The sequence below is a fragment of the Globicephala melas genome, chromosome 14 (assembly GCF_963455315.2).
Source record: "Globicephala melas chromosome 14, mGloMel1.2, whole genome shotgun sequence".
NCBI classification, from domain to species: domain Eukaryota; kingdom Metazoa; phylum Chordata; class Mammalia; order Artiodactyla; family Delphinidae; genus Globicephala; species Globicephala melas.
The window spans coordinates 2,063,323-2,090,497 of NC_083327.1; the positions used below are offsets into that span (position 1 = coordinate 2,063,323).

At 34.7% G+C, this 27,175-nt stretch overlaps 1 protein-coding gene across 1 annotated transcript in view; it reads right to left on the reverse strand.

Annotated features, from left to right (window-relative positions):
- EYS (eyes shut homolog) overlaps positions 1-27,175 on the reverse strand; it is a 1,661,361-nt gene that overhangs the window by 1,112,090 nt on the left and 522,096 nt on the right. Inside the window, exon 17 of the mRNA XM_060283543.1 lies at positions 15,970-16,115. Within this exon, the coding sequence (XP_060139526.1) occupies positions 15,970-16,115 (146 nt within the window). The remainder of the gene's footprint in view (positions 1-15,969; positions 16,116-27,175) is intronic.

Sequence of the window (27,175 nt, forward strand, 5' to 3'; positions counted from 1 at the left end):
CTGACAGTGGACTGCTAGAAACTCTTCCAGGTCAGTGTTCTTCCTCTTTGGCTTCCCCTCAGTATATATTATATTCTTGCTATCTAAAGACTTCAGAATGCACATATTTAATTTGGATAAACCTGACCAACTTAATCCTTTAAAGTGTAATTTCTTAATTAGATAATATGTTAGTGATTAATTTTTATTTGTATCTCAATTGTGATTTCTAAGTTATGATTTTATCATAAATAACCCCTTTTTATATGTAAGGTAATAGGTTTCTCTTCTCCACTTAGATTCATGTAGGGAGCTATCTTACGACTTCTAGGTTTAACAGAAAAAGATCTCTTGCTTCGTGAGTATGGACATTTGTTCAGAATGTATGAATCAATGCTCAGTTGTTTTTATTCACTTCAATTTTGCCAAAGAATGAGATTCTCAGTCTTATCTCATTCTTTTTTTCAACAAACTTTTTTTAATTGAAGTATAGTTGATTTACAATGTTGTGTTAATTTCTGCTGTACAAGAAACATATATATATACATTCTTTTTTATATTCTTTTCCATTATGGTTTATAACAGGGTATTGAATATAGTTCCCTGTGCTATACAGTAGGACATTGTTGTTTATCCATCCTATATATAATAGTTTTCATCTGCTTAACCCAACTTCCTACTCCATCCCTCCCCCACCCCGCTCCTGCTTGGCAACCATAAGTCTGTTCTCTATGCCTGTGAGTCTTCAACAAACATGTTTTGATCATCTTTTCTACATCTGGAAGAGGAAATACAGAGAAAATCTGTGCCCTCATGGAACTTTGCCTGGGGAGACCTCCAATTACCAACCACAATAATAAATGAGAAAAGTACAAATTAAGGTCAGGTCTGAGAAGAAAATCAAAAAGATGGTGTAATGAAGAAAGAGTGTTTGGGACATTTCACCATAAAGAGGTCTCTTTAAAGAGATAAAATCTTAGTTGAGATCTAAAGGGAGAGAAGGAACTGGACATGGGCAGATAAAAGGGCAGAACATTATCTAAAGGATACATGATGAACAAAGTACCACATGGAAAATGGCATATTAGAGAAATAGTGGTATGTTTGAAAGCATTGCATATGTAGTCAAGTGAGAAAAGAGGATAATAGTTTGATATAAAATTGAGAGACAGAGCAGATTGTATAAGGCCTTGAGAGCAAGGTTAAGGAGATTTGACCTTATTCTAAGAATCCACTGAAGTATTCCAAGCAGAGAGTTATAAGGCCTGATTTTTCTATAGAACCATTCTGAAAAGAATTTATTGCAGAAGGGCAAGAATGGCTGCAGGGAGATGGACTGAGAACGTCACTTTATTAAACCAGGGGAGAATTCAATAACCCAGGAGAGGAGAATTGAGAATTGTGATTCTCCTCAATTCTATTCTATCACACTTGAGTGATAGGAATACCCTATATCTAAATTGTGTAGGTTTGAACATATACTTAAACACTTTGTAAGGAAATAAATATAAGCATATTTATACAATATGTGTTATATTTACAAATAAATATAATAATATATTTATTTATGTAAGTGTAATGCAAAAAAACCCAATGAAACCAGAGAGAGAGACTCATGCCTTTTATTCTTTACCTCTTCAAACAGAAATTCTAAATGATGAGGAAGAGAAGTTAACATAAACTCCTTTTTTTTTAGATTCCAGGTGATATCTTCCAAAAATGACTATTGAAAAAAAACATAAGGTGGTTCTTAAGATAGTGAGGATTTGTGTTCCATACACCCCAAATTATTAGAGAATGATAAACATGGCCATGACAAGAGTTTTGTCTCAGAAAACCTATCTTGACTGATCACTGGGCTCTCAGGTCAGGGAGTTTTCAGGTGCTTTAAACAAAAACCACTCCACCTACTCAGAGCTCTGTGTCAGAATTAATTCAGCACCAGATTTGAACTAGTGTATGTTGGGTAAGGTAGATTGAACAAGGTAAATGGAATTGAGAAGTTATTTGTCCTAACTGGAAAATTGTGATGTTCCTCATTCTAAACATGTTCCACTAGAGACCCCAGGGCATATTTTGAGGAGCACACCATGGCTAGATAAGATTATTTTTCCCTAGCTCTTCCCAGAATGCTTCACACACACACAAATGCCGCTTGGTCATGGTGTGAAAAGGATCTACACGTCTATTTAATTTCTCTTTTGTAAAGATTAAGTGTGCAAGACTATTGAAGGTAAATATTTCTAAATAATCAGAATGAGCACATATTTTCTTTTAGGCCTGGAATAATACTATGTTCATATAATTCCTTAGAGAAAATAAAAGAAAATACCTTAGGAGAAAAAATGTCATTTCTATTCTACTCTTCCTCCTTAGAGAGGATAAAAAGGTAAAAGAACTGTTCTGAGTTGATAAATAAAGGTATAACTACATCAACTCTCTCAGAACGAAGATTTGCTCTGAAAGCCAACACTACCACAGTGCCAAAAAGCTAACTACTGTCTCAAGAGCTCTGCACAAACATTACAGACATGGCTTCACTTTGTTTTATTCCTCTTTGGAAAAGGTGAGTTTCTATGAGTGTAAGCATTTTCCCAAATAGAAATTTCCCTTAGGAAATTTAAATCCCAACTGTTTCAAGGCAGAAAGGGTCTTTCCATTATGCCTCTAAAGGGCAAGCAAGTCAAGTGATAACAAACAAAGAGTGTGAAAGACCAGTGAATTGCCAAAAAAATGAGTGGTGGACTGTCAAGTGAATGTAAAAGATTTCATCCAGAAATAGATAGAGAATTAGGACAGGGACAGCAAATGAACGGAGCAGGGGTACAGAGAATGGTGAATCTTGTCTTCATGGCCCTCTGAAATTTTAGTGGTGGCAAGTTCAAAGGCATGTCATGGTCAGGAAAATAGCATAAATAAGTGCAGTTGATGACAGGTAAAATGCAGAGTATGTGCCCGATCTCAAGACAGCAGCCCCTCCTCACAGCCAGCCTATTGTTTCCAAAATGAAAATAATATGTCCATCCAATATTTCCAGGGCTTCTATGTTTTTATAAGAAGCAAAAATTAAGAGTACTATGACTTGTCCTAATTTTAAAAGGTTATATATCCTTGTAAATCACACTACCCAATAAAACAGAATGAAGTTCATCCAGTGGGTAACATTTACCAAGGTGAATAATAATTAAATGGTTGAAAGTAATGGTGTAAAAAGTTAAAACCCATATCTTCTGAAGATAGAAGGAGAACTGGCTGACTGGCAATGTCTTGTTTGGCATAAGGTTCAGCACAGTCTCTGACCATAACCCATGGAGTAAGTGGAGTAGGTAGACACGGAGATCATCTCTTATGGGTCCTCTGCCTCCAGGGGGAAGTACTTGACTCTCCTGTGTTTAAAGATGAGAAAATACTGGCTATTTCATCTTTACTTAATGCTCAACTACCATTAAGTATTTCATCTTTACTTAATGCTCACCTGCCATTAAGTCTCAGGTGACATTCAGAGTTCCAGCATTGTCAAGATTGTGACTGGGAGTAAACACAGGAAAGCTTGGATTCTCCCAAGGTCTCATAACATAAGCAGCATGAAGGCATGGAGTCTAGCCTATCCTGTGCAATTTTCCCAGCACCTAGACAAGCAGGAATGTTGTAGGAGCTCAGTGTAGGGCCCCAGAAGAATGGCTGGAACTTGGAGTTCAGAGTCTTACCTGCTAAGGTATGTCTTTATAAAGATGCTCCACAGGACCAGATGTGCATTACTCAGATGTTGGCAGCTTATGAAAACCACTTAGAGAAAAAGATACTCAAAACAAGAAAGTCAGGTAAAAGAATGTCTCCAAGAGAAAGAATTAGTAACTGAAATAGAGCACTGAGATTAATTACCCATTAAAGTACCAGAGGGAAAAAATCCTTTCAAAACATAGGAGACACATTTTTCTTCTCTGTGCATTAGCGTTATTGGGGTTGAGATTTCAAATCACAAATGTCTCTGAAGATCTTTGCTTTGTAATGGATTATATTTCTATTTCTCTGATTAAAAGCCAGATTTAACTGGCTCGGTAGTGATTCAATACTTTGATTTTAAAAGGTCTTTACAATTTAAAAAATTCTGTTTATATTATACAGAGCCATGGAGCATTTCCATTAAAGGTAGGAAGGAAAATATTACACGTGAAAATCACTGACTTCCTGGAGATGCTATTGACAGTCATTTATGGGCTAGGGAAATACTTCTGTCTTGAGAGTGAAGGTGTATTTCATTTATAGGCAGCACAATTTCTTTTAGGTGTCTGTGGGGTTATAACCTCATTCTCTAGTTTCCAAAGGTGAAATAAGTTTAGATTCACTTACCAAAAGGGGCAGAATTGTACGTACATTGGATTCTCTTTCCTTCCCTTTCTAACTAGTTAGGGAAACTCTGTTTTTCAAATGGCAATATCTCATACTGATGGCAAGGGCTTTCATGCTTCCAAGAGTAAGAAATATTCTTCCTACGGGGGCTTTGGGTCACTTCATTGGATTTCTGCTCTGATGTCATAAGCCCACTGTCTTAGTTTGGATTCTGCTGAAATCAGAACCTGAGATGAATACTAAATTTATTCAGCAGGTAACCTCAGGAAGAATGAGGGAGTGGGGATAGTGAGACCAGAGAATGATTAAAAGTCAGCAGAAGCAACCCTGATAAGGAGATTGTTGTAGGTGATGGAGACATGATTGCACACTACAATTTTAAGAAGTGAATAACATATACCCAGGATTATTTACCAGAAAAGACGGTGGTTGGAATATTTATAAACTGCCTTCCATCTCCTGTTCTTTGAAGGCTGCCTTCAGGGCACTGACTTACTGTGTTTTTCATGTTGGCTCAGCTGGCTCCGTGATTTGGATTTGGAACAGAGACTCAGCATCACCTGACTTGGGGAACCATCATTATAAGGTGCTCACTCCAAAGGCTGCTAAAATCAGAGGCTGGCCGAGATGTTGTGACCTGGACTTCCAGAGGAAATAGCAATGCCTACTTTCCAGAAATACAGCTCCCTAGCCTGCTGCTCTTCATGTGCATTCTAGTTTTCACCATTCAGTTGACCCCAATTCCTAGAAGAATTCAGCCCTTTAACTCTGCTTTCCATACCCAATTATTTCCTCTGTTTGCAATGGGAGATGGCTAATATTATAGTATTCTCACCTTGAAACATAGGTTATAGGTTTCTTCAAACTGGCTTGACCAGAAAGCTCTGTACTTTGGGAGTTATTGAGCCTTCATGAATAAACCTGATACTTGGATTCACTTTTGTCTTTTGGGAGCTGATACCTGGTTAGAACCTGGGAAGAAGGAAGGCTGATTGATCAGAAAGTAAAATCACCTCAGTGCCTACATATTTGCATTGTCCTGTAACTATTATTTTCGGTACTCACTGGTCTTGAGAATCATTTTGATTAATATTTGCTTGAATAATAAAGTATTTCCTAATGTTAGGATAAAAATACAGTTTAATAATTTATCTATAGAATTTCATTAAGCCCAATTACTCTGTAAAGTGTCAGATGAATACATTTATGACATATAAAGATTACTGCCCTAGAAAACTAAATATAAGTGGATAATAACCTATAAATATCTGATAATTTATATGCTTTTAATAGGCAGTACATAATCTTAACCATTATTTTTCGATCATATTTTGTAGGATATAAAATATTAACTGCTTTAAGATTGTTATATATTATATAAAGAATCACTAATGATAAGGTCACTGGGCCTAATTTGCTATTGGTTTCCTTTTAGAAAGATTTATTAGGGGTTAATAAGTAATATAAAAGGACTAAATTTTTTCATTTTAGGTCACTTTTAGACTTATTGCATAGAACTATTTCACTTTGTAGTATTAAATCAAATTATACTGTCCGTGAATTTAGAATAGGTATTATGTATTTGAATATATATGCCTTTAATTCAGAGTGAGTCAGATTTGTAGGGTTTTCTTTTTCTTCTCTGAATGTTTTTCCACAGTATCAATAAATCAACATTATAAAAGCAAGACAATTATCTGTTCATTACTTATGTTAAAAATGTTTTTAGGGGCTTCCCTGGTGGCGCAGTGGTTGAGAGTCTGCCTGCCAATGCAGGGGACACGGGTTCGTGCCCCGGTCCAGGAAGATCCCACATGCCGCGGAGCAGCTGGGCCCGTGAGCCATGGCCGCTGAGCCTGTGCGTCCGGAGTCTGTGCTCCGCAACGGGAGAGGCCACAACAGTGAGAGGCCCGCGTACCGCAAAAAAAAAAAAAAAAAAAAAAAAAAATTAATTAATTTATTTTTTATTGAACTATAGTTGATTTACAATAAAAATGTAAAAAAAAAATGTTTATTTTAGTGGCATTATGGGAAGAAAATGGAAAGAGAATATACTTAATATAAAGCTATAATCACCAAAGAGTTATGTGCATTATCTTGTAAAAAGTTAAAATTCACTACAATTAAGCAACCAAATTACTTAAAGTCTGAAATGTTCTTTCATTTTAAAAAAAATCTTTGAATGCCTCTAATGTCCTGGTCACTTTTCTAGGCACTGAGATACAACAGGGAACAAAAGGTAGAAAATTTCCTTCCTCCAAGAAATTCAATTCTAGTAGGAAGAGATAAAATAAATCATTACTTAAGTGATATAAAGATAAGATAGTGATAATTGTTATGATATTAAAAAGTAGGTGGAAAGAGTGACATAGTATTATTTTATACAATGTGGACAGGCCACTAAGAGAGACTATACAGTAGTCTCTGTATAGTAATGGAGACTCAATGAAATAAGTGAGAAAACTGCTCATATCTGAGGTAGTCATTCATCCTCAGATGAACATCAGGAGGTCACCTAGGATGGGGACTGGGAGGCTGCAATACGAACTGTGGCCAGGGACCAGATTATGTAGGATATAACAGGACAAAGTAGGGAGTGTGTGTTACATTCAAATAATTATTTGAAGCCATGGATTTTGAGCTGGGGGTAAAGTAATCCGTTTCATATTTTAAAATGATCACTCTAGGTATTTGATGAGAAATATATGTTAATGTGACATGAATGGAAGAAGGAAATAAGATGTTATAGTTCAGGCAAGAGGATCAGGGTGACTGTAATGATGGTTGTGAGAAGTGATTGAATTTAAATATATTTTGAAGATGCAGCCAATGGGATCTGCTGATGGACTTCATGGGATGTACAAACAAAGACTGGAAAATAATTCCATAATTTTGGCCTAAGAAACTGGGTGAACCATGACAGCATCCACTGAGACAGAAAATACAAGGGGTGGAGCAGGGTTGGGATAACCCCTCAGTATTGGGGGATTGGTTGGAGGTATCATATGGAAATCCAAGTGGAAATGTTGAGCAGTTATTTGAGTATATGAGTTGAGAGTTCAGGGGAGAGTCCAGAACTTACGAAAACAATTTTGTTAATTATCAGTATATGTATGATACTTAAACAAACAAAAACCTGGATGGAATCCCTTAAGGGATGAATGTATTTAGAGAAGGGAGAGGAGGAATGAAGTTCTGAACAGGTACAGTATTCACTAGAGGAGACAGAATACAGTGAAGAAATTAGTGATTGTAGGAGCATGGAATGCAAGTCTAGAAAGTGTTTAAGTAGAAGGAATGTGTAAAATGCTTCTGAAAATATGACTAAAATGAGGAAGGAGAATTTGCTTTTGAATTTGTCCATGGGGTGCTAGTTGGTGACCTATGATGTGAAGAGTTTCATTTTAGTCTTGGGATTAAAAGCAAATTGGGAATAGGTTTGAAGGGAATGGTAAATTAGGAAATGGATACTCAATATAGACAACAGATTTGATAATTGTTTTTTTAAAATTTTTATTGGAGTATAGTTGCTTTACAATGTTGAGTTAGTTTCTACTGTATAGCAAAGTGAATCACCTATACGTATACATATATCCCTCTTTTTTGGATTTCCTTTGCATTTAGGTCACCACAGAGCATTGAGTAGAGTTCACTCTGCTATACAATAGGTTCTCATGAGTTATCTATTTTATACATAGCATCAATAGGGTATATATGTCAATCCCAATCTGCCAATTCATCCCACCACTACCCCTTACCTCCTTGAGATCCATACGTTTGTTCTCTACATCTGTGTCTCTATTTCTGCTTTGTAAATAAGATCATCTATACCATTTTTTTTTCAGGTTCCACATACATGTGTTAATATATGATATTTGTATTGCCCTTTCTTAATTACTTCATTCTTTCTGACAGTCTCTGGGTCCACCCATGTCTCTACAAATGACCCAATTTCATTCCTTTTTGTGGCTGAGGGACATTCCATTGTATATATGTACCACATCTTCTTTATCCATTCCTTCTTTGATAGACATTTAGGTTGTTTCCATGTCCTGGTTATTGTAAATAGTGCTGCAATGAACGTTGGAGTGCGTGTGTCTTTTTGAATTATGGTTTTCTCAGGGTATATGCCCAGTAGTGGGATTGCTGGGTCACATGATTGTTCTATTTTTAGTTTTCTAAGGAACCTGCAAACTGTTCTACATAGACAGCTCTCCTTTTGCTTAAGGATGTAAAAGCCCAGTCCTCAGAAAACTATAAGATACTGATGAAAGAAATCATCTTTATTCATCAGGGAGATTGGTCCATAATTTTCTTTTTTTGTAGTATATTTGTCTGTTTTTGGTATCAGGGTGATGGTGGGCTCATAGAATAAGTTTGGGATTGTTCTTTACTCTGCAATTTTTTGGAAGAGTTTGAGAAGGATGGGCATTAGCTCTTCTTTAAATGTTTGATAAAATTCACTTCTAAAGCCATCTGGTCCTGAATTTTTGTCTGTTGGAAAAATTTTAATCATGGTTTCAATTTCATTAGTTGTGATTGGTCTGTTCATATTTTCTGTTTCTTCCTGGTTCAGTCTTGGAAGCTTATACCTTTCTAAGAATTTGTCCATTTCTTATAGGTTGTCCATTTTATTGGCATAAAGTTGCTTATAGTAGTCTCTTATGATGCTGTGTATTTCTGCAGTGTCCATTGTAACTTCCCCTTTTTCATTTCTAAATTTATTGATTTGAGTCTTCTCCCTCTTTTTCTTGATGAGTCTGGCTAAAGGTTTATCAATTTTGTTTTATCTTCATGAAGAACCAGCTTTTAGTTTTATTGATCTTTACTATTTTCTTTGTTTCTATTTCATTTATTTCTGCTCTGATATTTATGATTTCTTTCCTTCTACTAACTTTGGGTTTTGTTTCTTCTTCTTTGTCTAGTTCCTTTAGGTGTAAGGTTGGATTGTTTAATCAAGACAATATGGTACTGGCACAAAAACAGAAATATAGATCAACAGAATAGGAAAGAAAGGTCAGAGATAAATCCACACACTTATGGCCAGCTAATCTATGACAAAGGAGGCAAGAATATGCAGTGGAGAGAAGACAGTCTCTTCAATAAGTGGTGCTGGGAAAACTGGAGAGCTACATGCAAAAGAATGAAATTAGAACACTCCCTAACACCATACACAAAAAGAAACTCAAAATGGATTAAAGACCTAAACGTAAGAGTGGACACTATAAAACTCTTAGAGGAAAACATAGGAAGAACAATCTTTGACATAAACCACAGAAATATCATTTTTGACCCACCTCCTAGAGTAATGGAAATAAAAACAAAAATAAACAAATGGGACCTAATGAAACTTAAAAGCTTTTGTACAGCAAAGGAAACTATAAACAAGACAAAAAGACAACCCTCAGACTGGGAGAAGATATTTGCAAAACAATCAATGGACAAAGGATTAATCACAAAAATATATAAACAGCTCATGCAGCTCAATATTTAAGAAAACAAACAACCCAATCAAAAAATGGGCAGAAGACCTAGATAGACATTTCACCAAAGAAGACATACAGGTGGTCCAGAAGCACATGAAAGGCTGCTTAACATCATTAATTATTAGAGAAATGCAAATCAAAACTACAATGAGGTATCACCTCACACCAGTTAGAATGGGCATCATCAAAAAATCTGCAAACAACAAATGCTGGAGAGGGTGTGGAGAAAAGGGAACACTCCTACACTGTTGGTGGGAATGTAAATTGATACAGCCACTATGGAGGACAGTGTTGAGGTTCCTGAAAAAACTAAAAATAGAATTACCATATGACCCAGCAATACCACTACTGGGCATATACCCAGAGAAAACCATAATTCAAAAAGACACATGCACCCCAATGTTTAATGAAGTACTATTTGCAATAGCCTGGTCATGGAAGCAACCTAAATCCCCACTGACAGATGAATGGATAAAGAAGATGTGATACATATATACAATGGAATATTAATTAGCCATAAAATGGAAGGGAATTGGGTCATTTGAAGACACATGGATGGACCTGGAGACTGTCATACACAGTGAAGTAAGTCAGAAAGAGAAAAGCAAATATCGTATATTAATGTATATATGTGGAATCTAGAAAAATGGTAGAGAGAAACCAGTTTCAAGGCAGAAATAGAGACACAAATGTAGAGAACAAATGTATAGACACCAAGGGGGGAAATCGGAGGGGGTATTGGTGGGATGAATTGGGAGACTCGGGTTCATATATATACACTAATATGTATAAAATAGATAACTAATAAGAATCTGCTGTATAAAAAATAAATAAATAAAACAAAATTTAATAAGAAAAAAGGAAATCAAAGGTGACACAAACAGATGGTGAGACATACCATGTTCTTAGATTGGAAGAATCAGTATTGTGAAAATGACTATAGTACCCAAAGCAAACTACAGATTCAATGCAAGCCCTATCAAATTACCAATGGCATTTTTCACATTATTAGAACAAAAAAATTTACAATTTGTATGGAAAAACAAAGGACCTCGAATAATAAAACCAATCTTGAGAAAAAAAAAAATGGAGCTGGAGGAATCAGACTCCCTGTCTTCAGACTATACTACAAAGCTACAGTAATCAAGACAGTATGGTACTGGCACAAAAACAGAAATATAGATCAATGGAACAGGATAGAAAGCCCAGAGATAAGCCCAGAGATTAGGTGACTTATGGTCACCTCATCTATGACAAAGGAGGCCACAATATACAATGGAGCAAAGGCAGCCTCTTTAATAATTGGTGCTGGGAAAACTGGACAGCTACATGTAAAAAAATGAAATTAGAACACTCCCTAAATCAAACACAAAAATAAATTCAAAATTGATTAAACACCTAAATGTAAGCCCAGACAGTATAAAACTCTTAGAGAAAAACATAGGCAGAACACTCTTTGACATAAATCGCAACAAGATCTTTTTTGACCCACCTCTTAGAGTAATGAGAATAAAAACAAAAATAAAAATATGGGATCTAATTAAACTTAAAAGATTTTGCACAGCAAAGGAAACCATAAACAATACAAAAAGACAGCCCTCAGAGTGAGAGAAAATATTTGCAAATGAAGCAACTGACAAAGGATTAACCTCCAAAATATACAAAGAACACAAGCAGTTCAATATCAAAAAACGAACAGCCCAATCAAAAAATGGGTGGAAGACGTAAATAGACATTTCTCCAAAGGAGATAAACAGCCGGCTGACAAACACGTGAAAAATGCTCAACATTACTAATCATTAAAGAATGCAAATCAAAACTACAATGAGACCTCACTTCACACTGGTCAGAATGGCCATCATCACAAAATTTACAAACAATAAATGCTGGAGAGTGTGTGTAGAAAAGGAAACCCTCTTGCACTGTTGGTGGGAATGTAAATTGATACAGATTTGACAATTCTGTTTAAAAAAAAGAAATGTAGTTTAATAAGCATATAAAAAGGGAAAGATTAAAAAATGAGATGAGAAAGAGGTTAATATCAATATTTATATGCTGGTAGTAGTGACATAGTATGGATGAAGGAATTTATGTTGCAGAAAATAATGTCAGGATGAATGTCCTTTAATGATAGGTGATAGAGGACAGAAGCAATTTACCGGTAGAAGGGATAACCACAGACAGGAACAGGGAAACCAGAGAAAAGCACAGTGTATGACTGCAGATCTCTGCAGGATGCTAGGTGTTAGTGTTAAGATAAAGAAGTTCTCTTCTGATCACTTTTACTTTCTCAGGAATATGAGAGACAAAGATTTAAACTGAAATTTAAATAGAGGGAAGATTGATAGGAATTTAAAAAGAGAAGAGAGAGCCAGAAATAATAAGCTAGGATGCTGGGAAACTGGATTGATTAGTGAGAAGCAGCATCTGTCAGAGGCACCAACAGCTTCCTTGAGGTCTGTGGTCAGAGAGTCAAAGTAAGAGCAACCAATATAGAGTGTGAGAGTCTGTGTGTGTGTGTGTGTGTGTGTGTGTGTGTGTGTGTACACATACTTGTATTTTTTTCTCCTGTTCTATGCCACCCATGTGAATGAAAAGTATATGGGAGGTTGGGATTAACTTCAGGATAGAGGTGTTTTGATATGAGTGTTATGGAAGGAGACAGAGGCAGGATAATGCAAGTAAGGCAGTGGTTATAACTGTGAGCCATGGAATTAGGTTGGGCAAAAAGGAGATAAGGATCTGGTAGGAAGAAGAGGCAAAAATGAGGTTTGAATGTGGCATCAGTGAACAAGAATTCTTGAGAGAACTTTGAGTTTCCTGCTCACCTCTTCAGCCAATGCCATGCTGTGCTGCTGCCACTGGCTGTAGCACATCTCTTAATGGTTCGATTATGTATAAAACATAAATATCTGTTATTAGGGAAATGTTCTCACCTTTATAGTTTATTAAGTACAATTTTGATTTTTTGATATCTCTTAATCTATTTCTTTATCTATACACATATATATGTATCTACCAATATATAAATGGCATTTCAATCTTAATCCAAACCAGTTTTTTTCAAGGCCTTTTCTGATTGCTTCCTTAAATTCACCTCCCCAACTCCTAACCTTATCCCAGCCCTTTATAATCTCTTTTCTACATAATTTTTCTCTATGGCAATTAATATATCTGCTCTATACCATATTAAGTTATCTCTCTCAAATATATGTATATTAAGGAGAGAGTAAATATGAATGAATTACTTTTTATGATCATAGCTTTCTAGAAGAAGTATGAGAATTGAATCCTCCAACCCTTCCAGGAAATAGTTTAGCAGCTGCCAGTCTCTGATACACCTGGCCTGAAATGAAGGCTAAATCAACTCAGAATTGACTACATCTACAGAGACACTTTGGTTACATCAGTTACTGTGTAGTGATTTCAAGCTGAGGGGTCATAGCAGACCACCAAACCAGGTGTGAGACCCCCTTCACAATGGCCTGTGAGTTGGGTATTTGTAAACTTCCAACAAATCTTTCTGAAATTAAGAAGAAAACTCATTTATTCCAATATGAGAAGCCTACAATACAGTTAATGAAAAAGCAAGCATAATTTTCTGAGTTCAAAATTCAAATTTTCCTTGGAAAACAGGCCACACAAAATCCAGTTTAGAGCTTGAAAGGAAGCCCATGGAATCATTATTCCTTAAGTGGCCTTCCCAAGAATCAGTTATACATATGTGCTATATGAATTTATGTGAGCATCATCCCAAAAAAGCTTGAGACCCCAAAATAACTGAAAATACAGTGTTTCAGAACCCAATGAATCAATGAGAGGAAGTTGCAGATTTTTCATTAAAAATAAAAAGGGGACATAATTTGACTCATCAATGATTTATAAAATGATATTTAGTTCAGTGATACACTTTACTATTTATATTTTATTAACTGTTCATCATTCATGAATATTTATGGAGCACATATGAGGTGAGGGCATTTCTCACCACCTCTGCTGGGCAGTGCTAATCTAACTCACTATAATCTGTCACCTGGACCATTTCCAAAGCTTTCTGATAGGCCTCTCTGCTTCTATTACTGAAACTCTCTACTTCATTCTCCACACAGGAGTCAGCATCATTTAATGAGCATGTAAATTAAAAACAAACAGAATGTAAAAATTAAACCTTTCATTTTCAATCTCACTCTGTCCTCAAATTACTGCTCCATTTCTTGTTTCCTTCTTTAAAAATAAAAATATTCATTTAATAAACTGTGTATTCATCTCAGCACTTTTCTCACATTTTCTCTTAAATCCACTTCAAACAGAATTTTGCACCCTCCACTCCAGCAAAACTGCTTCCTTGACAGTGTCACCAATGATGTTTGTATTGCTAATGCCAATGGTTAATACTTAGTCCTTATTTTACTTGACATAATAATATTTGACAACATTGATCACTCCCTCTACATGAAATAATTTACATGCCTTTCCAAACTCTATCTGCTCTTGTTTTTCCTCCTGTATCACTGACTGCTCTTTTAAATTTCCTTTGCGAGTTCTTCCTTCTCTCCTGGAACCCTAAGTATCACAGTGCCTCTGGGCTCAGTCCTTGGTCCTCTTCTCTCTTCTATCCACACTCACTCCTTTGTGAGCCTACCCAGCACCACAGTTGTATATCTGAAGACCCCCACATGTATATTTCAATTGGAGACCACCTCATACAGCCAACTGTGCATTCAGCTTCTCCACTGGGGTGCCTAATTGGCAACTCAATCTTAGATTTTGAAACAATGCTAAGAACCATAGCTTGCAGTGAAATAGGTTGTGAAAAGAAAAACAAAGAATACATTAATCCTTCAAATTTTAGGATGAATTTAAAGTATCAGAACAACGTGTTATATCAAGTAATTTTACAAAACATGTTTCTCAGTCGTATTCAGCTCCGTGTGTCATTTCTTATTTTAACAATGTTAGCGTGGTAGCAGCTGCAAAACAATAGCATGGGGAATGGTATTGCTAGTTGGATATGTGTGGTCCCAAGTACAAATCTCAATCATTTGGAAGATGAGGGGCAATATGAAAATTAGAAAAGATACTTTTATAGCCAGAATGTATTGCTTCTTATTTATGTAATAACATCTGTAGACTGTAGTTCAATTTTTTTTTTTAAATTTCAGCCAAGACTTCTGTGTCTGTAACAATTGTTACCAAGGTAACCTTTCCTGAAGTTATCATTATTCCCCAGGAAGACACCTGTATATATTTTCTTCAGGGGTCAGCTTCCTATTGCTTTTGACCACTTATTCACTGGAAATCCTTCTAGTTCTTTATCAGTTTTGCTTTTCAATATCATTTCTATTTGTCTAGTTTTTTGGTTTTTTGTTTTTTGCTTTTTACTCCTAAGAGTATAGAATCTAATATTAGATTCACTTAGCCAGCTTCTCTCAGGAAAGAAACACAAAAGATCCCAGTGGTGAAGAATTCAGGCATTAATAAATTATGATTTGAGATTTGAATACATTCTTGCTGGGCCCACATAATTAATATTGGTATGCCAAAACAATATAGCTTTTTGTATTTCATAGAAGCAAATTCTCAGCAGAAGTTTAGAGGGCTAATGTTCTTTCCTAAGTTCATTGATGACTTTTGCATTTATTTTTGGATAGAATTTATGTTGTGGAATGATTGATATTGAGGCAACTGGCTCCAAATCGTATTTTCTCCTGGAACTTTAAATTCACAAGGGCTCCTGGATTGATTTCTAGCATATAAGTATGTTTAAAGAGCTAAACTTACTCTTTATATTTTTTTAAAGTAACATTTGTGTAATGGATATAACAGTACTATTTCTCTTAGATTATTCATACAACAATGCCTTTTCTGTATTACAAGCATATAAACATACTTTAGATAAACTTCAATTCAAAAAAGCATAAAAATGTAAAATACCTCGATGTATAATTCATATATTTCTTAATGTTCAGTTAATTTTAGATTAAAAAGCATAAATTTTGTTTTTACTAGTTTCTTTTACAAGAGACAAAGAGCCTCTTGACTCTCCTGCCCCACTTGCATGGAACAGGTTAGTTCAGGATTTGCAGAGTAGATATGAGGATGCCAGTTATTTACAACCAACATGTTGATACAGACAGAGCAGGTAGAAATTTACCTGAATAACCAGGAGCACAGAGGCAGATGTATCCACCTGTTCTTTTGACACAATTTTCTCCATCGGGACAAGGTGAGATTTCACATTCATTTATATCCAGTTCACAGAAAGATCCATGATACTCAGGTTCACAATTACATAGAAATCTAGAGAAAAAAAGAGAAATAATGTAACAACAAATAGCATTTCATTATATACATAATTCATATATATATTAAATTTCAGACTTTTAACTAAATTTACAGAAATTGAAATATTTTTATTTAATTTTTTTCTTTGAAGAAAATACAATTCACCTTTGTTGGTTTAAAACTTCGGGAGTTCCCCAAGTCAAATTATAAACTGACCCCATATAGAGAGAGCAAGAATAAACCAAAGAAAGAGGCAGACCACCCCAGATCAGTAGATGGCAGGTTTAATACGTAAGGGAACTTAAGTTAGAGGCTTGTCTTGGGAGGTCACAAGATGAGTAGATCTCTGAACCTGCCCACCAGAATCTTAAGAGTTTATATAGACACCTTAAGGAGGATTAGTCGTGTACCGTCCAGATGGTCTCAATAACACATTATCATCTCAAGGCTGTATCCTTGATGTGGCTCCTAGTATGGGAATGGTGGGAGGATGCACATATCAAGAATGGGGATGGAGTTAGGAGCCTCCCATTGCCCTGGTCCATCTCATGAGTCAACCAAAGGTCAAGTCCACTTGATGACCTCCTCCAACAATCTTCTAGATATTTTTCTCCTTAAAAGTTCTTTATTTGGGAGTGTTTTTTAAAATGAATGTATTTGGGTAAAAAATTACTGGAATTTCATAGATACTATTGACCTTAATTCTGTACCTGTATTTCTTTTGTTATAGTATAAATATCACCTTTAACTATATTCTATGTTGAAAATTGAAAATTATTCTCTCCATGGATTGAATAACATTTTTTCCTGATACTAAAGTCCTTCTGATTAATTTTTAAAAAATTCTTTTAACAAAACAATTTCATTAGTGACTAATTATAGTAGCAGATGTTGCAGAAATTGAATGTTATTCAATGATTAGATGTTGGGTTCAAAGTGTCATGAACTTAATGGGCAGAGGGACTCTCAAAAGCCTTGTCATTGATAATGACTTCCAGAAACATCATCTGACCCCCCTTTCAATGTCCAGCTGTCTCCTCTTTATCTTATGCATCAGCGTCTGATGACTCTGAGTTTCTGAGTTCAGATTTGCCCTCAACTCTTATTTGGAAGTGTTTCTTTGTTCTTATGAGCATTTACTTCTATTGAGTCAGATCTCAATTGACTCTTGACTGCTTTCCTCTGTAGTCTAAGCTGTGGCAGCTACAGATATAAGTACATGTGGCAAGATCACTTTGAATTTATTCTCAGTCTCTTCTTGGATATTGTGCCCACCAAGTTTATGTTTAAACATCTAGTCAGTCTGTATCTGTTTGCCAGAAGGGAGAAGACCAATCCTCCTTAGATGAATTGTGACTAGTTTTAGTTATGTGTTGGTGGAATAGCATCAGTAAAAGCAACAACCAAATAATTGATGATAAAACAAATAAATAATGTTAAGAGGAAGAAACAAGTAATTTAGTCTTTCCTAATTTAACTTCTATATTCATAAAAATATTAATGAAAACATGGAACGAATTTCTATAGATAAAATTAAATTGAGAGAAAAGTGCACTTAGCAAAACAAGCTCTATATAGTTGCAATTCTCCCCCATCTTGTAGAAGTCTAGAAAAAAGCTTTATCAAATATCCTTTCAATGCTTTTTTCTTTCTTTTGGCTGCACCATGGCATGCAGGATCTTAGTTCCCTGACCAGGGATCGAACCCATGCCCGCTGCATTGGAAGCACAGAGTCTTAACCATTGGACGACCAGGGAAGTCCCTCAGTGTTTTTGAGACAGATTTTTATTCTGATTTTCTGAGGAAACCTCTTCCTAATTGTTTCAACATAATCATAATTTCAACAAAAATCATAACCACCAGAAATCTAATATATCCAAGCTCCCCATTCACCACACATTAATTTACTGAATGCCAAACATTAGTCATATACCCAGACCCAAGTGTAAATAAGCTTGGTTTTGCTTTTGAAAGTCTCATAGACAATTTAGGGACATGGACATGTAAACCAGGACAGTAAAGATATGCCAATAAAGACAGGTGTACAATCCTATAAAAGCAGAGCTAACTTCTAGAGAAAGTGACAGAAGAGGTTTTACCAGTTAATCATAAAGAAAGAGTGGAATCTTTGAACCTGTTGGACAGAACGCATTAAAATTGCATGTCTAATGTCATGCTGTTATAAGAGAGTACTGTACTTCTCAAGAGCTCTCAACATGGTAGGGAAATGACTGTAACCAACTTTTTTAGGGTAACATTAATCCAGTTACTATGACTCCCTGAAGGTATGTTCAAATGGGGGAAATTTTCTCCATCTCCACTATCTCACTAATATCTTCCTATCCATAAAGAATCTTGTAAATGCTTTTTAAAATCAAGATATACTTGCTAATGATATTGTCCTTAATTGCTGTTGTGTGTTCTCAGTGAACCCATGATGATTCCAAGTGATCATAGAGTAGGCTGGAGCTGGGCACAGTGTTCTCAGATGTGGCAGTAAAAGGTATGTCCAGGACATACATTTTTTCATACTGATAAACTTGAAAATGTTGTATTACTACAAAATACATAATATAATGGCTTTAATTTCAATTTATACATTTGTTGCATGTACTTAGGACAGTACTATCACATTTCCAAAAGTTGCAAAATCTACTTGGGGGTCTGAAATGTTGAATATTAGAAGTTATTTTAGGACATCTTTCTTCTCAATGATAGATTTATAATAATGACCGCTGACTTTCTCAATCTAATCTAAATAGCAATTTATTCATTAAACTTATAGAGCTTCCTCTCTTTCTGTCTCTCCTTTATTTCTCTCAGTTTGAAAATGAAGAAATATCCATATCCCTTGTCTTTTGCCACCCAAATTTCATTTTCTGTGATTATAGAAAGGTTCCTGAGTGGTTTCATGATCAAATCAGTACCCTAAGAATCTGGAGATTTCAACCAACTTAAAATAAGAGATGTTCTTCATTAATGGTTCTAACTGAATCATCTCTATATAATTTGCCAAATGGTACTTTTCTAACTCATCATTTATTCTACATTTACCAGATGACTTTTGACTGTTAGGAGGAGCTTTTCATTTTCTTTCATTCATTTATTCATTTGTTCATTTATTCAGTTATTGATTTGTAGCTATATGAATTCACAATTTTTATTTTATTCACTGTGTCAAATATATAACTATTATATTGATTTTGATACTCAGTTTGTGTGAGATTTGGATAGTGGGAACCTCTTCAAGCTGTCTCGAATCTTTTTGACCCATCCCCATCATTCTTTGAGCACTTGCTTACTTTCTAGCAAGATGTTCCAGGTTTATCTTACATTTTTCCAGTCCTAGATGTGAAATCAGCCATTTCTCCTAGGAGTCCTGGCTCCTTTAAGTGAAGAGTGGTATTTAGAAGTCAAGATAATTTGTATGTGCATGTGTGTGTGTGTGTGTATACACATATATGTGTGTCTGTATATGCATACATATATGTCCATATCTATATCTTTGTGTATGTGTGTATATATGTATATTATAAGCATGCATATTAATGCATGAATGCATACTAACACCCCATTTCTAATTTGACATAATAGGATTCATTTTAGTTTAGCCAATTTCTATGTCTAAAATTCTTTTTTATAACAATGAGAAATGTTGTTTTCATTATTTTAAACATATTATTATTTACTTCCTCCATCAGTTAATGTGAAAATTTTCATGTTCTTTGTCTTCCTATGGTGAAGATGTGGGATTTTTTTTTAATTGAAGTCTAATTGACTTAAAATTGTATATTAGTTTCAGGGATACAAAATAGTGATTCAATATTTAATATATAATAAAATGATCACAATGATAAGTCTAATTACCATCTGTCACCATACAAAGTTATTACACTATTATTGGTTATATTCCCTGTGCTGTACGTTACATCCCTGTGACTTATTTATTTTACAACTGGAATTTTGTACCTCTTAAACCCCTTTATCTGTTTTACTCATCCTCCCACCTCCCACCCATCTGACAACCACCAATTTGTCCTTTCTGTCTGTGAGATATCACTTCACACCTTTCAGAATGGCTTTTAACAAAAAGACAAGAAATAACAAGTGTTGTCAAGGATATGGAGAAAAGTGAACACTTGTACACTGTTGGTAGGAAGATAAATTGTTGCAGCTGCTATGGAAAACAGTATGGAGGTTTCTCAAAAAATAAAAAATAGAACTTCCATACGATCCAGAAATTCCCTTTCTAGGTATTTGCCCAAAGAAAATGAAAACACTAATTTGAAAAGATATCTGCACCCTAGTGTTCAAAAGAGCATTATTTACTATAACCAAGATATGGAAGCAACCTAAATGTCCATCAACAGTTGAATAGATAAAGAAGATGTAGTATTTACACACAGTGGAATATTATTAAACCATAAAAAATGAAATGTTACCATTTGCAAAAACATGGATGGACCTATAGGGTATTATGCTAAGTAAAATAAATCAGACAGAGAAAGACAAATTCCATATGATTTTACTTATATGTGGAGTCTAAAAAACAAAACAAATGAACATACACAAGAAAACCCGTAATAGTTTTTGTTTGTTTGTTTGTTTGTTTGTTTGTCTGTGTGGTAGTTTTGAGAAGGTATGTCAAGATTAGATTTTCTTACCTACCCAGAATTATCCTTTGCTCATTTTTCAATTATAATTACCATCTAACGTTTAGCTTTGTGGATACTTTTATAATTTTTACTAAAACTTATATTCATTTATCACATCATATTAGGGCAAATTTCCATGAAGATCAAATCTTTATTCCAGAATAGAGCTTCTACCTTGAATCTCTGTGTATAGTCTTTCCCAGGAAAATTAATGTATATATATGTACTCTCTTTCCTTCCTTCCCACTCTTCCCCCCACCTCCCTTTCTCTTTCTCTTTCCTCCCCACTCACCCCTACACCTCTCACTAGGAGAGGCAAGCACAGTGTTGAACACTCCCAATTTGTTCTCTCTGCACTTAACCTGGCCCTTCAGACACTTAGAAAATGAAAGTGCATGGTTGTGTCAAAGGATCCTCGACAGACATTTCCTCCTACTGGCCTCTAGCTAAAGGACCCTATCCCTTCAGCACTTCCTTCTATTATTACCTGGGGAGGTTCCCATCCCTTCTTTATTCAGAACACATCTATCTAGGATGAGGGGAAAAAAACAAAATTGAACCTTTTTATTAACATCTTAAGTGACCCATTTAATTTTATAATAGTTATTGTACTATATACTAAAAGTCTCTAAAACATTTCTTCTTTTTGATGAAACTTTAACCACTTTTAAAAGAATGCATAAAGTAAACATATCCTACTTCAAAGAAACAATTAAGACCATGAAATATGTAATATATTATTTTTTCAAATTTTTCTTTATTTTTGAATTTTATTTTACTTTTTTTTACAGCAGGTTCTTATTAATTATCAATTTTATACATATTAGTGTATATATGTCAATCCCAATCTCCCAGTTCCTCACACTACCACACCCCACCGCCACTTTCTCCCCTTGGGGTCCATATGTTTGTTCTCTAAATCTGTGTCTCTGTTTCTGCCCTGCAAACCGGTTCATCTGTATCACTTTTTTAGGTTCCACATATATACGTTAATATACGATATTTGTTTTTCTCTTTATGACTTACTTCACTCTGTATGACAGTTTCTAGATCCATCCACGTCTTTACAAATGACCCTAGATGTTCCAATTAAAAGATAAGACTTTTATTTCAAAAGTTTCAGTGGAATTAATAGGTTGTCAAGGTTTTGAACGTTTTTGTTTAAATTTCTTTTAATTTGGTAGTGATATAAAAATTTTTACTTATATTTTCAATGTACTTTTCCAATCACCAAAATGCATTTTAACAGGTGACTTCTGAAAAAACTTCAGTACATTAAAATAAAGTTGAGATTAAGAAGAGCAATTGTAATTTACATGAGGCGATTTTTCTGTGATGAAAACAGATGGAAAGATGCAAGATAATCACAGGGGCATAGAGCCCTAAGATGAACCTCTGCTTTACATTAGTCTTTTATGTTGTTTTTTTATCTTCAGATGAGTAAAGAATTAATAAGTAGAGAAATTGTTTTTATGCTTCTAGACAGCTGACTTATTTTAAAATATAGTGACTGTACTAATTAAATCATATTAAAAAGATCCAAGACAAAGTATAGAGGATTCTTTTTTTAACATCTTTATTTGAGTATAATTGCTTTACAATGGTGTGTTAGTTTCTGCCGTAAAACAAAGTGAATCAGCTATGCTTATACATATATCCCCATATCTCCTCCCTCTTGCACCCCCTCCCACTATCCCTATCCCACCCCCCCAGGTGTTCACAAAGCACCAAGCTGCTCTCCCTGTGCTATGTGGCTGCTTCCCACTATCTATTTCACATTTGGTAGTGTATGTATGTCCAAGCCATGCTCTCACTTCGTCCTAGCTTACCCTTCCCACTCCCCGTGTCTTCAAGTCCATTCTCTATGTCTGTGCCTTTATTCCTGTCCTGCCCCTAGGTTCTTCATAAACATTTTTTTTATTCCATATATATGTGTTAGCATATAGTATTTGTTTGTCTCTTTCTGACTTACTTCACTCTGTATAACAGACCCTAGGTCCATCCACCTCACAACAAATAACTCAGTTTCTTTTCTCTTTATGGCTGAGTAATATTCCATTGTATATATGTGCCATATCTTCTTTATCCATTCATCTGTCAATGGACATTTAGGTTGCTTCCCTGTCCTGGCTTTTGTAAATAGAGCTGAAATGAACATTGCAGTACATGACTCCTTTTGGATTATGGTTTTCTCAGGGTATATGCCCAGTAGTGGGATTTCTAGGTCATATGGTAGTTCTATTTTTAGCTTTTTAAGGAACCTCCATACTGTTCTCCATAGCAGCTGTATCAATTTACATTCCCACCAACAGTGCAACAGAGTTCCCTTTTCTCCACACCCTCTCCAGCATTTATTGTTTGTAGATATTTTGATGATGGCCATTCTAATTGGTGTGAGGTGATACCACATTTTAGTTTTGATTTGCATTTCTCTAATGATTAGTGACGTTGAGCATTCTTTCATGTGTTTGTTGAGAATCTGTATATGTTCTTTAGAGAAATGTCTATTTAGGTCTTCTGCCCATTTTTGGATTATATTGTTTGTTTTTTTGATATTGAACTGCATGAGCTGCTTGTAAAATTTGGTGATTAATCCTTTGTCAGTTACTTCATTTGCAAACATTTTCTCCCAGTCTGAGGGTTGTCTTTTCATCTTGTTTATGTTTTCCATGGCTATGCAAAAGCTTTTAAGTTACATTAGGTCCCATTTGTTTATTTTTGTTTTTATTTCCATTTCTCCAGGAGGTGGGTCAAAAAGGATCTTGCTGTGATTTGTGTCATAGAGTGTTCTGCTTATGTTTTCCTCTAAGAGTTTTATAGTGTCTGCCCTTATAGTTAGGTCTTTAATTCATTTCGAGTTTATTTTTGTGTATGGTGTTAGGGAGTGTTCTAATTTCATCCTTTTACAGGTAGCTATCCTGTTTTCCCAGCACCACTTATTGAAGAGGCTGTATTTTCTTCATTGTATATTCTTGCCACCTTTATCAAAAATAAGGTGACCTATGTACATGGGTTTATCTCTGGGCCCTCTATCCTGTTCCAGTGACCTATATCTCTGTTTTGTGCTGGTACCATACTGTCTGGATTACTGTAGCTTTGAAGTAGAGTCATAAGTCCAGAAGCCTGATTCATCCAGCTCCAGTTTTCTTTCTCAAGGTTTCTTTGGCTATTTGGGGTCTTTTGTGTTTCCATACACATTGTGAAATTTTAGCCAGACTCATCAAGAGTAAAAGGGAGAAGACTCAAATGAATAGAATTAGAAATGAAAAAGGAGAAGTAAAAACTGACACTGCAGAAATACAAAGGATCATGAGAGATTACTACAAGCAACTATATGTCAATAAAATGGACAACCTGTAAGAAATGGCCACATTCTCAGAAAAAGCACAATCTTCTGAGACTGACCAGGAAGAAATAGAAAATATAAACAGACCAATCCCAAGCACTGAAATTGAGACTGTGATTAAAAATCTTCCAACAAACAAAAGCCCAGGACCAGATGGCTTCACAGGTGAATTCTATTAAACATTTAGAGAAGAGCTAACACCTATCCTTTTCAAACTCTTCCAAAATATAACAGAGGGAGGAATACTCTCAAACTCATTCTATGAGGCTACCATCACCCTGATACCAAACCAGACAAAGATGTCACAAGAAAAGAAAACTACAGGCCAATATCACTGAAGAACATACATGTAAAAATCCTCAAAAACATACTAGCAAACAAATCCAACAGCACATTGAAAGGATCATACACCATGATCAAGTGGGGTTTATCTCAGGAGTGCAAGGATTCTTCAATATATGCAAATCAATCAATATGATACCCCATATTAACAAATTGAAGGAGAAAAAACATGAATTTCTCAATAGATGCAGAGAAATCTTTTGACAAAATCCAACACCCTTTTATGATAAAAACCCTCCAGAAAGCAGGCATAGAGGGAACTTACCTCAACATAATAAAGGCCATATATGACAAACCCACAGCCAACATCATTCTCAATGGTGAAATACTGAAACCATTTCCACTAAGATCAGGGACAAGACAAGGTTGCCCATTCTCACCACTATTATTCCACAAAGTTTTGGAAGTTTTAGCCACAGCAATCAGAGAAGAAAAAGAAATAAAAGGAATCTAAATCAGAAAAGAAGAAGTAAAGCTGTCACTGTTTGCAGATGGCATGATACTATACACAGAGAATCCTAAAGATGCTACCAGAAAACTACTAGAGTTAATCAATGAATTTGGTAAAGTATCAGGATACAAAATTAATGCACAGAAATCTCTAGCATTCCTATACACTAGTGATGGAAAATATGAAAAATAAATTAAGGAAACACTCCCATTTACCATTGCAACAAAAAGAATAAAATACCTAGGAATAAACCTACCTAAGGAGACAAAAGACCCATATGCAGAAGACAATAAGACACTGATGAAAGAAATTAAAGATGATACAAACAGATGGAGAGATATACCATGTTCTTGGATTAGAAGTATCAGCATTGACAAAATGACTATACTACACAAAGTTATCTACAGATTCAATGAAATCCCTGTCAAACTACCAGTGGCATTTTTCACAGAAGTATAGAGTTTTTAATGAGAGTCTTGATTTAAAAATATTTTTGTAGTATTAAGATTTGACCTATATATATATATATATCAATAGATTATTTTATATGAAACCTACAGTCAAATCCAAAAATGAAACTATAAAATGTTGCTGGTGAAACTTTACTATAAGAACTTCTTAGCCTGTGTTATAACAATTGAAATTTTGTGAGAATTTATAATACACTTTAATGTAATTTATTCCTTTTTCTTGTAACACTAAATCAGCATTCCTGAGCAACTCTTCTTTGTATGTAATGGCATTTGTTAATCAAATAATTATTAATATTTTCTATTTGAAAAATGAATAAAGAGTCCTGTATTAAAATTTTATGAAGTTAAACACTCTAATATTTTTTAAAAAATAACCATTTATAAAATATGATATAAATCTTACTCTCTGTTCTTTAATAAGTTTTCATTTTTTAAGAGATACAGGCATGTTTAAATATACAAGCATATGTAATAAAAAGTAAAAACAGTAGTTTGAACATTTGCACATAGAAAAATATCAAACTTAATATTAATCTAAGAGGATATTGAATACTTTATGATACGCATAGTTTACTTTTAATGTTTCAATTTATCTACATCTTTAAGATGCTGCATTTTAAGGTGTTGTACATTCTGTGTACCTCAAACAAAATGAAAAGAAGGAAAGTATGCATATGGATTGTTCTTCTCTCTGCAATTTTTTGGAAGAGTTCGAGAAGGATGGGTGTTACCTCTTCTTTAAATGTTTGCTAGAATTCTTCTGTGAAGCCATCTGGTCCTAGGCTTTTGTTTGTTGGAAGATTTTTAATCACAGTCTCAATTTCGGTACTTGTGATTGGTCTGTTCATATTTTCCATTTCTTCCTGGTTCAGTCTTGGAAGGTTGTGCTTTTCTAAGAATGTGTCCATTTCTTCCTGGTTTCCATTTTATTGGCATATAGTTGCTTGTAGTAATCTCTCATGATCCTTTGTATTTCTGCAGTGTCAGTTTTTACTTCTTTTTCATTTCTAATTCTATTATTTGAGTCTTCTGTTTTCTACCTAATGTATTTTCTCCACAGAGTAATTATCTTTAAAATAGTCTTTTATGTCATTATTATAATTTTAGTATATAAGGTCACAGATTTAATCTGAAACAATTGTGCTATGGCAAAATATTCAGTTGACTAGAAGTCATTCAGCTTAATAACTGGTTTCTAGGTAAAAATTTATAGAAAAATGTACACATTTTGATCTGTATTTAAATGCACCTTAACCAATCATTTTCAACTTTATAACAGTAAAGCACTGTTAAAATCATGAACATCACACACTATAAAAGAATAGTGATAATGATTTTGCTATAATAAGAGCAGCCAGCATTTGAAAAAATTTCTTCTTCTGTATTCTTTGAATGGAGCTGTCACTATTACTCTAATTGTTCTGGTGAATTCTCTATTTAGCTATACTTTTTCAGTAGGTTGGCATTATTGTTACTGACCTAAGTGAACTGATGAGTATAGCTTAAAAGGACATTATCTCTACTGAATATCAAACATAAATTATCAAGTGTCAAAAATGTCAATTCCAGTATCCAGTTTTGCAATGACTTTGTATATGAATTGGGACTGTCATCTACATGCTGTAATAGCTCAAGGAATTCGCCTTTAAATGATGTCATCAAGTATTAACTGTTTCAGATCTCAGATCCAATAACCAAGAGGAAGGAAGAGATTAAAAAATATGGAGGTAATCATGAAGTGTTTTGCAATAAATATCACTTTCAACATGTTTCTTGTTATAGTGTCTATAATTTAATTCAATTTGTAC